The sequence below is a fragment of the Azolla caroliniana genome, unplaced genomic scaffold, assembly GCF_043228905.1.
Source record: "Azolla caroliniana isolate FFs.n. ecotype wild unplaced genomic scaffold, voAzoCaro1.0.p SCAF_31, whole genome shotgun sequence".
NCBI lineage: Eukaryota > Viridiplantae > Streptophyta > Polypodiopsida > Salviniales > Salviniaceae > Azolla > Azolla caroliniana.
Genome location: NW_028230466.1, coordinates 158,703 through 171,373, shown reverse-complemented (window position 1 = coordinate 171,373; position 12,671 = coordinate 158,703). Strand labels below are relative to the sequence as shown.

At 37.0% G+C, this 12,671-nt stretch overlaps 1 protein-coding gene across 1 annotated transcript; it reads left to right on the top strand.

The window, feature by feature from the left end:
- The first annotated feature begins 5,970 nt into the window (after positions 1 to 5,970).
- On the top strand, positions 5,971 to 12,547 carry LOC147849578 (pectin acetylesterase 8-like). The gene is made up of 12 exons (XM_087337355.1): positions 5,971 to 6,218; positions 6,368 to 6,450; positions 6,574 to 6,700; positions 6,843 to 6,943; positions 9,402 to 9,488; positions 9,623 to 9,747; positions 10,113 to 10,173; positions 10,259 to 10,306; positions 10,396 to 10,473; positions 10,552 to 10,657; positions 10,799 to 10,941; positions 12,196 to 12,547. The coding sequence occupies exons 1-12, from the start codon at positions 6,017 to 6,019 to the stop codon at positions 12,292 to 12,294; spliced, it is 1,260 nt and encodes a 419-aa protein (XP_087193481.1). The 5' UTR covers positions 5,971 to 6,016; the 3' UTR covers positions 12,295 to 12,547.
- The last annotated feature ends 124 nt before the right edge of the window (positions 12,548 to 12,671 follow it).

Sequence of the window (12,671 nt, the reverse complement as noted above, 5' to 3'; positions counted from 1 at the left end):
ACGAACATGTAACAAATGCAGTTTTTCAGGAACCTGAGGAGACAACGAATGCCGACACACTTGCACCACCCGGCCTTTCCATTGATGAGGCAGAAAACCAGAGAAGAATCAGACGTCCTCGGGTGCCGGGTTTCAAAACAACTCAACGTGATGTGGAAGCAATATTAAAAATAAGGGAACGTGAGCTACACCGCCTAGAAGCCATGGCTAGGGCACTCTCTACATTGGAACCCACATCAAGTCCCTTTGACCCCCCACTTCTTTTCGAGAGGCTTGGGTGGAAATAAAATTAGGCTTAGTGTATAGTCACTTTCGAGTATACTACATATTGTACACTACTAGAACTCTTTTAGTTTAAGTTCTATTTTTTTTTACTTAATTTTATTTTTAGTTATGATGACTGGATAAATACTCTATTGTTGTAAACCAATTGTCTCATGGGCCAAATTTGGCCTTAGAAGACGTTAATACATCTTTCTTTCTTTCTTTCTCTACTTTTTTCTCGATTATTCTACATCCTCTTTTCCTCTTAGTACTAATCTTCATCTCTTTGTACTAATTCCCTCTCTGTTTCAGTATTATTCCTGACAACCGACCTCTGGCGCCGCCTTGACTCTCCCTACTCGTGGAGGGTTTAAAACTGTTGTCGGCATTTCAATTATGCCTCGAGTTATGCCTTGTTGGCCGCCTCCATTGCGCGCCGACCCGTCTCGTCCACCACGACCACAAGCTCGATCCACCTCCGTGTACAGTATCTTGATGTCGATATGTGTACTCATCAACGCATCCAAGTGGTTTTCTTCTATGAACAACATCGATTATAGCTCGAAAAATGAAGTCGTATTCTCCCTCGTGCAGACCGCCATTCGAAATGTTGCGAACTTTGATGGCAACCCTTGGAGACAGACCTGCACTGTTTCATCCTCCTCGACGTTCACGATGATGGTGGCAAGGGAGTCGCAGATCTCCTTGATTCAGGTTGTATAATCGGCCACAAACATATCTTTCTGTCAAACATTGTTGAGATCCTGCCTGAGTTGCAACTTCCTGGTCATTGTGTTGGCGGCGAAAATCCTTCTGAGATTCGTCCACACATCCTTTGACATATTGGCATCCCGAATGTAGCTCAAAAGTTGGTCACTCACACAGGATGTGAAGCAATATAGAACTCTGCTCGCCGCATGTTCCTAGGCCAGGAAATCTTTGTGTGTCGATTCGGGTGTTGCATCATTAGCTCCTTCGAGATAACTCTAGTAACCATGCCCAAGCAGGTATTGGTGCATCTTGTACGACCAAGATGCGTAGTTGCTCTTGTCACGCTTTTCAGTCGGAAGCGAGCTTCCCATTCCTTTGTCCATGTTCCTGTCTTTTACCTTGTCTCTGTCTTGTTCGATTGCTTTTCTGTCAGCTATAGAGGATTCTCAACCCTCGTGCTCTAATACCATGTAAAAGTATTCATGTGCGAAAGCGTGTGTGATAGACACCAAGTACACAGTCAATTGTTCGGAACTCGACAGTTAGGTAAACACAAAGAATGGATACACAATGAGAGAGATCAGAAAATAACACTTCAATTTCAAATCATGAATACTTTGTACATCAAATGTGCTCAAAGAGCACTTTTATACAAGTCCTTAAAAGGACTGACACAAGTACCATCAGTACTTGAATGCTCATAAATGAGCCCCTACACTTACTCCCAAATATATCCCCTCGCGGAATATCTTTCCAACAGCCTTCTGGCTCCCACCGATCCAGTCCAAGTTTTGCTCACTCAACACCCTCCACTATGGTGTCCTGGCCCACAACAATAGTATTTGGATTATTCTTGATAGATGTAACACCCCCTTTTCTACCATGCTCACCCTGAGCTTGGGACCAAAAAGTATGCCAATCCCCCACAAGAGGATTGCCAATACTCAAGATTTTGTTCACACTCAAATGGTGCTCTTGCAAGAGCAAAATGTCTAGGATCCCCTTAAAGCTCGGGGATTTGAACTCTTGACGGAAGTTCTTCCTCTCCATCATGCATTTGCTACCGCCTAGACCTTGTATGTTCCACATGATTAATTTCATGAAATCAATTGTGAAGTCTCCCACAAAGGACATAGTCCCTCCCCACAAGTCCATGCCCAACCTCCTTCTCTAATCCTCTCCCATCCTAAAACCATGTCTTGCCTTGTAGCTTATTCCATTTCCTCCTCAAGGCAGCGGGGACCGCAATATTGTATAGACGACTTGTTCATAAGGTGGAAAAACCATTCCACCTTATCAACAAACTGTCTATAAAATATACTTATGTCCCAAATGGCATGAAACTCCAAAAGCTTAAGCTCTGCTTGGTGAGTGTTACCTTTTATACTATCCAACAACGCTCTAAGATTATGCACAATCTCTATCCAAATTCCCGAAATTATTTGGGAAGGTCTTTCAATCACATTTTGAAATATTTAAACATGATAGGTAGTGGTAACGGTTGTGCTTTACAACATTAGGAGTCTAGGTTATTTCAATCTAATTTATGCATGGTATTATGGGCATAAAGGTTTGCGACATCCCCCCACTGTCCTTGGATTGTAGAATGATCCCTCTAGTTTAGAGTTAATCGAAGCCACGGAGCTCTATATGAGGCTCGGCCCTTGTACATATGATACCTCCTGTATTTCTTCCTAACTAATGGGTAGCATAATTTTTTGGAAAAAAAAAATGTTTGCATCTTTGATCAATGTTTTATATAATAGCTTTTATCATTAAGATACTAGAGAAATTTGAGGAAACTAGTTAGCAATCTCAATCCTTCCATATTTTCATGTTTTAATATTTGTTTTATTGAAATCCTATCTTCAAACAACGCATAGAGCCCAACAATCTTAGTCATAACTATTCAATTATTTAGGTAAGTTTTTTCTTCCCTTTATGTATTGTTTTCATGAATTTTAACTTGCAAGTTTCGTGCAAGACTTTACATTACAATTAAGGCGATATCAAGGAGGATGTTATGTTATGAATCAAAACTGCACCTTTTTCCTCCTAATATGCAAACCACTTTAAAGAATACCTCTTAGAATATGAGCAACGCCATACAATGAAGTGATAGTTTGGACTAAAGAACCCTTTTTAGTTTGAAGAGAGAGTAGCCAAATTGAAATGGTAGAATGCAATTCAATGTTAGACTATTAGCTCTTGTGTTAGTAAAAGATGTTATGGATAATATGCAAGAATTTTGTTTTTGCAAAGGTTTTTGCATTCATCGAAGATAATGCCGCGCAAGATTTTGTCTATTTCTTAACAATGATTATATTATTATGATATGTGGTGCTTCACGTGTAAGATGTGTTGGTTATACAATATTGATTTACAAAAGGGTATTCCATGGGGAAAGTGACAAATTTTTATTGGTATAAAAAGGGCACATCCAATTATCAATAATTTTTTAAAACAAAGATATACATCTCAAGGAATATTTAAATCAAGTAGCGCGTGCACACCTACACCAAATATTCCCCTCTAGCTAAATAGTATCAAAGGGAAAGACGAAAATATTAGTTTCGTGACCACATTAAATATGTGGGTGGATCAGAGACCTTTCTAGGTATCAAAGGCAGTGCGCGTATACACATTGAAAATTAGTTCCATCATGGATGAAGTGAAGGGTTAAAGGAATATAATCAATGTGACAACGAGAGATTAATTTTTAGCCTATGTGTTTGTGAAGAAGCCATCCTCTGAGGTCAAATCTTACCTATGGAACCAAAACATGAGAGTCTAGTGTGATGCTAGAACAAGAGGGAGGGCGAAAAAATTTGTAAGCCATTATTTTTAGCAATATCCAACTTTTACTAATGTATTGAGCATCTTAAAGTTGATTCTGACATATTCTACACGCGACTCTACGTATAATAAAACTCACCATTAAGGATGCATTTCCACCAATGGGAAAGCACAGCCCAAATGTGAAAAAGGAAGTGCTCCTTTTGATAATTAAAAATGTGGATGTTGCAAAAATATGGCGGCTTTCTTTAAGAATAGTGCAACATTTTTTGAACTAAATAATAACCATCTATTATTCTATATCTGTTTTTTAATAAACTTGTTTGCTGCACAACAAAATATATCTAGGCATGGTTCCGATACCTAGGCACAACATGTTTTTGTAAACGGGACAATTCTAACTTGTAAATGTAGTGATGACTAAACTAGAAACCTTTAAGTGAACAACATATCAAATAAAAACGACAAAAAAACCTTCTCATTGAAGAAAAAATGTGTGAGAATCATAAAAAAAATGGACGAGTTCCCTAAGGTATACACTTTTTATATATTTGCTTTGGTCCACTTTTATGAAATCTTTCCATTCCTGGGTCATTTTAAACAATGAACACACGCACGCGCACACACCCGAGCAAGGCAATGAATGTTAATTATATGAACTCAATCATATGCATTGCAAGTTGTCAATTGCTTAGCCACGCCCATTAAGACATGCGAAGACTAGTTTAACATTGGATAAAACACCAATGCGTATGGACAAAATTCTATGAGCAAGAAAGGAAATATCGATTATTATAAGGTAACCACACTATTTATGAGTATTATTAGAAACGCATAGAAATGGTCATATCTCATGACTTATTAATGGGGACCATGTAACATAGCACAAGGAGATCCACTTTTATGGATGATGATATGTGTTAAGTGTGATCCTATGAATGATCAATATCCATTGTGCCTTTCAAGCTTACTCCAAGCAATATAGGGTTATGATCATGATCAGATCAAGCACATCGTATCATATTTAAGCTAGCATGGCCACATGCTTGAATAGAAAATTTTCAATGTAGCTCATGAACTACATGCCTACCACTAATTTCCGAGAAAGAGATGAGACCAACGCGTATATTATGTGGGTATCTTGTTTTTGTCCATAAATTTGCTGGTATAATTTGTAATACTATGTAACAACAAAAGTAGAGTCCAATATTAAGATAGGGCCCATTGGATAATTAGGTGCCATGCATAATATGTCGAATCCATTAGGTTCATAGGTCATATATCATAGTGAATTCAAGTGTCTTATATCATACTTCCTTAGAGAGTCCCCCCGCATTCAATGAGGTATTTGGCACACAATAGTCACTCGAGAGTTGGATGTAATACTAGTCCCATATCCTTTAACTAGTTAACATCAGTGAGTTAAGATTGGTTCCATTAGCTTTTCTTTCTAAGACTTTTTTGTGCCACCATTCTTAGTATTCACACCAATCTTATGTGCATGCACACACACACACACACACATAGGCTTGACATCTAAACAACACTATGAACAAGAATCCTGAATAGGTAGACCATGCGGGGCCAATGATCGATGATGAGTCCATACCAACATGTTCAATTCCTCGACGGCTCTTTTTTTCTTTTTTTATATCCAACCCGTCATTCTTGAGTACAGATGGGCATGAACGATCCGAAGTAGCGAGATTATTGAAGCGGGCCGAGATTGTGATCGATACAATTTTGAATTTTGTGAGCCAACGATGGATGGGAGATAATGCATCTTCGTCAACGATCCTCAAGATAATGACAAATTGTATAGGTGTTTGTGAATCTTTCGATTGTCTGTTCGATATTGCATCCTCGTCAACGATCCTCAGATAATGACAAATTGTATAGGTGTTTGTGAATCTTTCAATTGTTTGTTCAATTGATCGGCCCATGGTTGTGAGACCCCATGAATATGAAGGTTTTTTGGGAGCTTTTAAATTTTATCTTTGTCCTTCCACTCTTTATAATTTGTTTCCCTTTTTTTTTGCTCTTTTTAAATTATGTTTAAAAATTTGTGACTGAGAGAGGAGTAGTCCAATGGAGCTTGAGCTGTACAATGCACACCAAAAGTGGTATTCCATTATTGTTTAATTCGTCTGTATAAATATATGAAATCAGAGACAACAGTCTGTCGGAAGATTAAAAAGGATTGGATTTGGATCATCAATCCACAGTTCATTCATTCATTCATCTGATGATGATGATGATGAGTAGTAGTAGTACTAACCACCATTGCAGAATTAGTAATCTCATGATCCTCCTCATCTTTCTGCTCACTCAATCGCTGCTATTGTCGTGTAAATTTTCTGATGATCGAGGCGGCATGCCTATCCTAATCGCTCACGCCCAGCCTCCCCTCATCTTCCTCCCTTCCTCTGCAACACAGCAAGGCGCAGGTAAATGGAATATTCGTTCACTAGTAGTCGGCCATGAATCTCCCAGTCAGTAGCTAACTACGTAACGATGATTGAACTGGCGTGGGATTCGAATTTCAGAGTCCTTGGATTTGGATTTGAATGGGTGTGTGTATGTTTGATTTTTGCAGTTTGCTTGGATGGAACTGCTCCAGCTTACAGCATAGATGCAGGGAGCGGATCGGGAGCAAATAAGTGGATTGTCCATTTACAGGTGAAGTGTGCAAGAAACCTGCAGATTTGGATTGGATTGGATTGGATGATGGATCAAACCCGATTAGGGGGGTTGGATTAGTAAGCGACGATGATGAAAATTTTGATTGATTTTATATCTCAGGGCGGGGGATGGTGCGGCAGTCTATCGGATTGCTTGGATCGGAGCAACACAAATCTGGGATCCTCCGATTACATGACAGCCTTCGGCTTCGGAGGCTTCCTCAGCAATTCGGCAACGCAGAATCCAGGTCTCTCTCTCTCTCTCTCTCTCTGTGTCTGTCTGTGTTATCTGCTCCTCCATCGTTACGATTGGGAATTCAGAAACCCTAAAAAAAAGAAACAGAGAAAATCTCAGACTGGTCTTTTTGGCTGCCTGCCTTTGTGTGACAGATTTCTACGATTGGAACCGTGTCCACGTGAGGTATTGCGACGGCGGGTCTTTCCAAGGGGACGTTGCCTCCGGGGTCCAAGCCACCAGCTCCAGTGGCCAGGTGTGAACACGCCCCCCCGGCTCGAAAACAAGTTTTTCGAGCTCGTATACTCGTTATCTCTTGCTTGATCCTTCCCGGCCATCTCTTGAATACATATCTCTATACACCCTATGCCCCCATCTCGTATATAAATCATTGCATGATATTTACATCCCGACAGTACACACACACACATTCGCAAATACATATATACCCATATTTCATCAGCTCCCCATCTCATCCCCATCTCCAATTTCTTCCCATAGGAGCTATTATTATTATTATTACTATTACTATTACTATTATTATTACTATTATTATTGTTATTACTATTATTGTTATTATTACTATTATTATTGTTATTGTTATTATTATACGGTAGTTTAATTGCCATCTTCTTTGTATGCAAAACATGTTGTTGTAGCCTAGCTTACGATTGCATGTAAGGTTCCTCGCCCCCATGAAGTAAGTAGCGTGGACTACATTCATTGCATAATTTGATCTCTCGCCTCCCCGCTTCCGATCCTAAGAGCATGTTCTGCCTGCTACACCTTCTCGTTGCTCGACGGTCTCAAGCATTGACCGACCAAGAACAAACATGCCATCGTATCTTATGCATGTGATTAGGTATCATGAACATTAATCATTTTTTTGGGGGTCTGAGTGATCCAGTAGCTAGCCAAACATGAAATCCTAAACATTTGTGAGGTTTGCTTTCCTGGATAATACTTAGATATCGACGTGTCTTCTTTTGCGATGACATGTCGCACACATTGTGAGTAACAAACACCAAACTCTTTGTTCATCCCTTTTTTAGTAGCTTAATGCTTTTGTTATGTCAACTCCCTTATCCACTAACAAAACAAAATGTGGTTATACCTCGTCCTTCTATATTAATAACGAAGCCACAAACACACAACATAGACAATATAGTAAGAACACCCTACAACTACATAATTATGTATGTGAATGAAGCAATTGAAATGTGAGATTTCCATTTGAACCCGATTTTTTGTATCCATTTCAAAATATTGTATTGCAACTGGTGGTATTATTTACTCATTAATGTCACAATTATTACTTTTGGCAGGGTGATAAATGTCAGGAATATATCAGGGTCGAATGGCTTTTATCAAAACTTGACACCAAAGACGGCCTATATATGTCGACACACTAATATAACATGTTCCAAAAACACAAACATATAGGTCTCGTGAATAGAATAAAGCAACACATCATTTATAGAAACTCACCTCAAGATATAATTTTTGGCCTCCAACATAAACGTTTTCCATTATCCAAGAAGCAACAATTCAGTTCTACGAAACACACCCATCTCTTTATCACGTCGTGATTATCACCTTACTTACCAACTAAATCTAAAACTAACTAAAACAATTATAACCATCATTCTTATTAGTCTAAACAAAAATCTAGTATCAACTCCTCAAGAAATTATTATTCATTGATAGACTCCCATTGTGTGATCATCCATCCTTGCACTACATGTCCACTTAGACTATTCCCTACTAGACAAGCCCACAAATGAAGCATGTAAATAGGGGGCCTTTGGTTGGAGAGGGAATCGATGGTCCTCCTCTTGCATATTGATATCCTAGTTAAAAGGCATCAATCCTTGCCTTTTGTGTGACCATTTGCGTGTGGATGAATTTGAGGATTATTTCCTTGGTGCATTTTGGAGGGTCGAGGAAATTGATCATTTTGAAGTAGCAACAAAAATAGTGATCAATGCATAACTTTCAAATACAAATCCTATTGAATTACAAGATGAATTGTTGATGAAATTTGTATTCATTTTGAGTTGGGGCTAGACAAACAAGAAATATGTTAGAGATATAAAAAAAGGTTGAATTTATATTTAGGATATCAAATTTTGAATTCACACATACAATGAACATGCTTAGGATACATCTCAAATCACAATCATGGTTGTAGAGAAGTCATACTTGGTACCGTTTCATGCTTTGTAATGTTGAAGCATGATTTGAGAATTTCATACAAAGGGATTTTTTATCTAATGTTGGAACAAGACGTGTTCAAAGTGTTGCCTTCTACCATGGTTCATTGGAACTACTTTAGCTTAGTATCATAGAATATTGAAGTTGTAATGTTATGTTGTTATGTGTGAGCCTTCTGACACTAAGTTTTGTGCTTGATCCTTGGATTTGAAAGTCTTTTATAATTTTAGGCCACCAAAAAGACCTCACAATATCCCTCTTATTGCCCTTTCTAATAGAATCTTAGTTTCCTCACCTCACAATTTTTAGTTAATTCAAGAAACAAAGTATGGGCCATACATTTTATCCCTCCTTTTGAATATGAACATAACAAATTTCTTCTAGTCTACATTCAATGTATAGATAATCAACGAAGAATATACATGTTTGTGATTCCATAATAAAGTTGTTTATGCACATAATGCACTTACATTCAAGAAAACTTCCCTTTTTTATTACAGGAAAAAACTCTTTACTTTAGAGGACAAAAAATTTGGGATGCGGTTATTGATGATCTGCTTAATAAAGGCCTACGAAACGCAGAAAATGTATTACAAGGCTCTAGTCGAATGAGCTACATGTTTTTGTCATGACTATGAGAGATCATGTTGAAAGCATTAAGTATTCATTTATTTACAGATTGTGATGGAAAGTATATTAACATGTATATGATTAAGTGTAGGCAATCTTATCAGGAGACTCTGCAGGAGGTTCTGCAACTTTCTTCCAATGCAATAGATTTCGTAGTAAACTATCTACAAGTACAGATGTGAAATGCCTTTCCGATGGAGGTTTCTTTATGGACATGTAATATAAAACAGCCTTTGAAAATTTATAAGTAAATTTGTAGTATAGTGACATCCATAATCACATATGCATTATTAATTTGGTTTGTTTTTGTTGCATTCTTGGGCAATGTCCTTTTTTATGCATCATGAAAGATGAATTGCAGGACATGTAACCTCATAAATGACTAGAACAACATTGACTCTTATGCATATCAAGATATATGATTATGATGTTGTGTGTGTGTGTTGTGTATATCAAATGTGGAGCACACCTTGAGGCTTGCATTACCATACCCTTTAGAAAAGTCTAATTACAACATAATCAAAAGAGACATAATTTCAACATGTACTATATGAAATCTAATGATTTGATGTGGGTTGTAGACCAAATATTGCAGGTGTATATTCATTTCGAGAATTCTTTCAAGCAATCGTACAATTGCATGTAAGTCTATTAAAACCAAATTTATGCATGAAATATGATCACTTTATGGGACTCTGATTGCTCTTCTTTATGTTATGAAAACTAGAACATCGCCCTTCCAAGCGAATGCACTTCACGTAAGTCACTTGGCGAGGTACCCCATTTCAACCATCTCTACCACTCTCTTCTTCTTAACTTTCATTTTGTCAATTTAATTTAATTTTTTGGGTTTTCTTTGGATAGTGCTTCTTTCCACACAACAACCTTGGGTTCATTGAAGTTCCCATATTCTTCGTGCAATCAGCATATGACAGTTTTCAAGTGAGTTAAAATGTGCTATTGTTAGGAGATCAAAGCTATGCACACATTGTGAGACTTTTCCTCGTGCTCTTTGATTAGGTCCAATATATTCTAGCACCACCTGGGGCATATACAAATGGTTATTGGGATGCATGTAGACAATCTCTATCTGCATGCTCTGACAGCCAACTATCAACAATAAAAGGTGATTTTAACTCCATCCAAAAATTGCGTACGCATATAATAGCACATATGACCCCAAACTTGTGTTTTCACATAGTGCAAAGCTTCAATTTGCTTGTGAAGTTATTGCTTTGATTAAAATTCTTTTTGGTTTTTTGTATAGACAATTTAAGGGGGGCAATGCTATCGGCTCTTCAACCATTGATAGGATCCAAAGCTTGGGGGATGCATGTGGTATCATGTTATTATCACACTGAAGCTATAGATGCAAACCTTTGGAATGGCATAACACAAATAAATGGAAAGGTATGGCCTCCTCTTTATGACCTTAGATTATGCTTAATAGTAGACATATGCACTTATGATGAGCTTGTGTGTTTAGAGACACTAATTGATTAGTATTAAACAACACAAGTATGTGCTTTGATACATAGAACAACCAACCTAACCATTTTCCAATTAGATCTGACTCCTAGACCAGACCACAACTCGAGCCTCATCATAAAGAAAAAACTTGAAATGTTGACTATGACGGTTTTATAAACCCAACGTACAAACAACAAATTTAATACTAGAATTTAATACTAAAAATAAGACTTGAGTATCCCATTTTGCAACCGGCCAACTTCTAGCTAGAGCAACAATTTAACCTCCAATCTACATGTGTACACTTCGTAAAAATCATTTGAGATCATTTTTTCTTGAAAAATATGTTTTTCCATTCTGTATGCATATGTATGTTGGTATTATTGATGTGTTGAGAGTCGTAACATCTATCACCATATTATCGCTTGACTATGATGATATTTATGTTGTTTCCACAATTGCTTTATCATGGTCAACCTACGTGCCTTTATGTTTTTCATTTTATTGTGCTAAGCAAAATCTTACTCACACATTTCCGCCATAATATAAAATTCTTTTGTGTTTCCATCCTAAGCCTTACAATGCTGTAAATTTTCAAATTTTAATGACTTAAAAAGGTCATCATTTCCATGAGATTAGACCACCAACTAATTGTCTACTACACAAAGTTAAAGCTACTTGTAACCACTATGACGATGTTACTGATTTATTGTAGATATAAATAACATAACAAACATTCTTAATGAAGACCCAAAATACATTAAATTATACAATATAGTCTTGGGAACGTAAAAGCAACAATTAATTAAAATGTGAATAATCCTAAAGCAACAAGTCCCTCCAACTCACACTTTTGAGCTATCAAAATATTAGAAAATAAAAAAAAAGTGAGTTGTTGGGATGTAAGCACCAATAACTTGATATAAGTGTGTTTCTGTTCATATCGTGTATAACTTCCACATGTACAATGTACATCCTTGCCCACTATGTAATTAGCAATGTATGTGGAAATTGAATTCACGTGTCTATGTGTATCAATATATAATTTAATGGAGTAAATATTTGCTAATGTTCACAAGTAATAAGTGTACAATACCATTGATCTATACAATTATTAGATATACTTTTCATAAACCAAATCAATGTTGCTTTACAATTTAAATGGCACTTACACTAATGTTGTTTGCTAAATAGAATATTGCACAAGCGGTCCATTCTTGGTATTTTGAAGGCAACTTGGTTCAATTGATTGATTGTCCATACCCATGTAACCCAACTTGTACAAACCCATAATTTCTATAAAAATATCTCCATCATACATATAAGTCACTGTCTGAGAACATTAATGATTGATTATTAACCATATTGACCATGTCCACATGCTCAAAAAGGTTTGTATCACACTAGTACCAATTTGTTTTATACAAGAAATGACATGTTGTAAAGTTTCAATTTAATAAAACACAAACCTGCACACTTTGGATATTTTCCCTTGGTATGTGCTTAGGTTTCCTAATTCACTCATAAATTATTTTTTGTTATGCAATCTTCCCTATCACAATATGGTAGTTTTCATTAATCAACGATAAATGTGGGTATTGATTGTTCATTTATGCTAGTTATCCACTGACGTGTGGGAAGGTGTTCTAGTGGGTTTACTTTTGGTTGGT

Excerpts from the sequence above, each read along its gene's own strand:
- LOC147849578 (XM_087337355.1), top strand. The coding sequence starts at position 6,017 with ATGATGATGATGATGAGTAGTAGTAGTACTAACCACCATTGCAGAATT. Across the intron at positions 6,944-9,401 it reads CCACCAGCTCCAGTGGCCAG|GAAAAAACTCTTTACTTTAG; the intron begins GTGTGAACACGC and ends TTTTTATTACAG. Across the intron at positions 10,942-12,195 it reads TAACACAAATAAATGGAAAG|AATATTGCACAAGCGGTCCA; the intron begins GTATGGCCTCCT and ends TTTGCTAAATAG.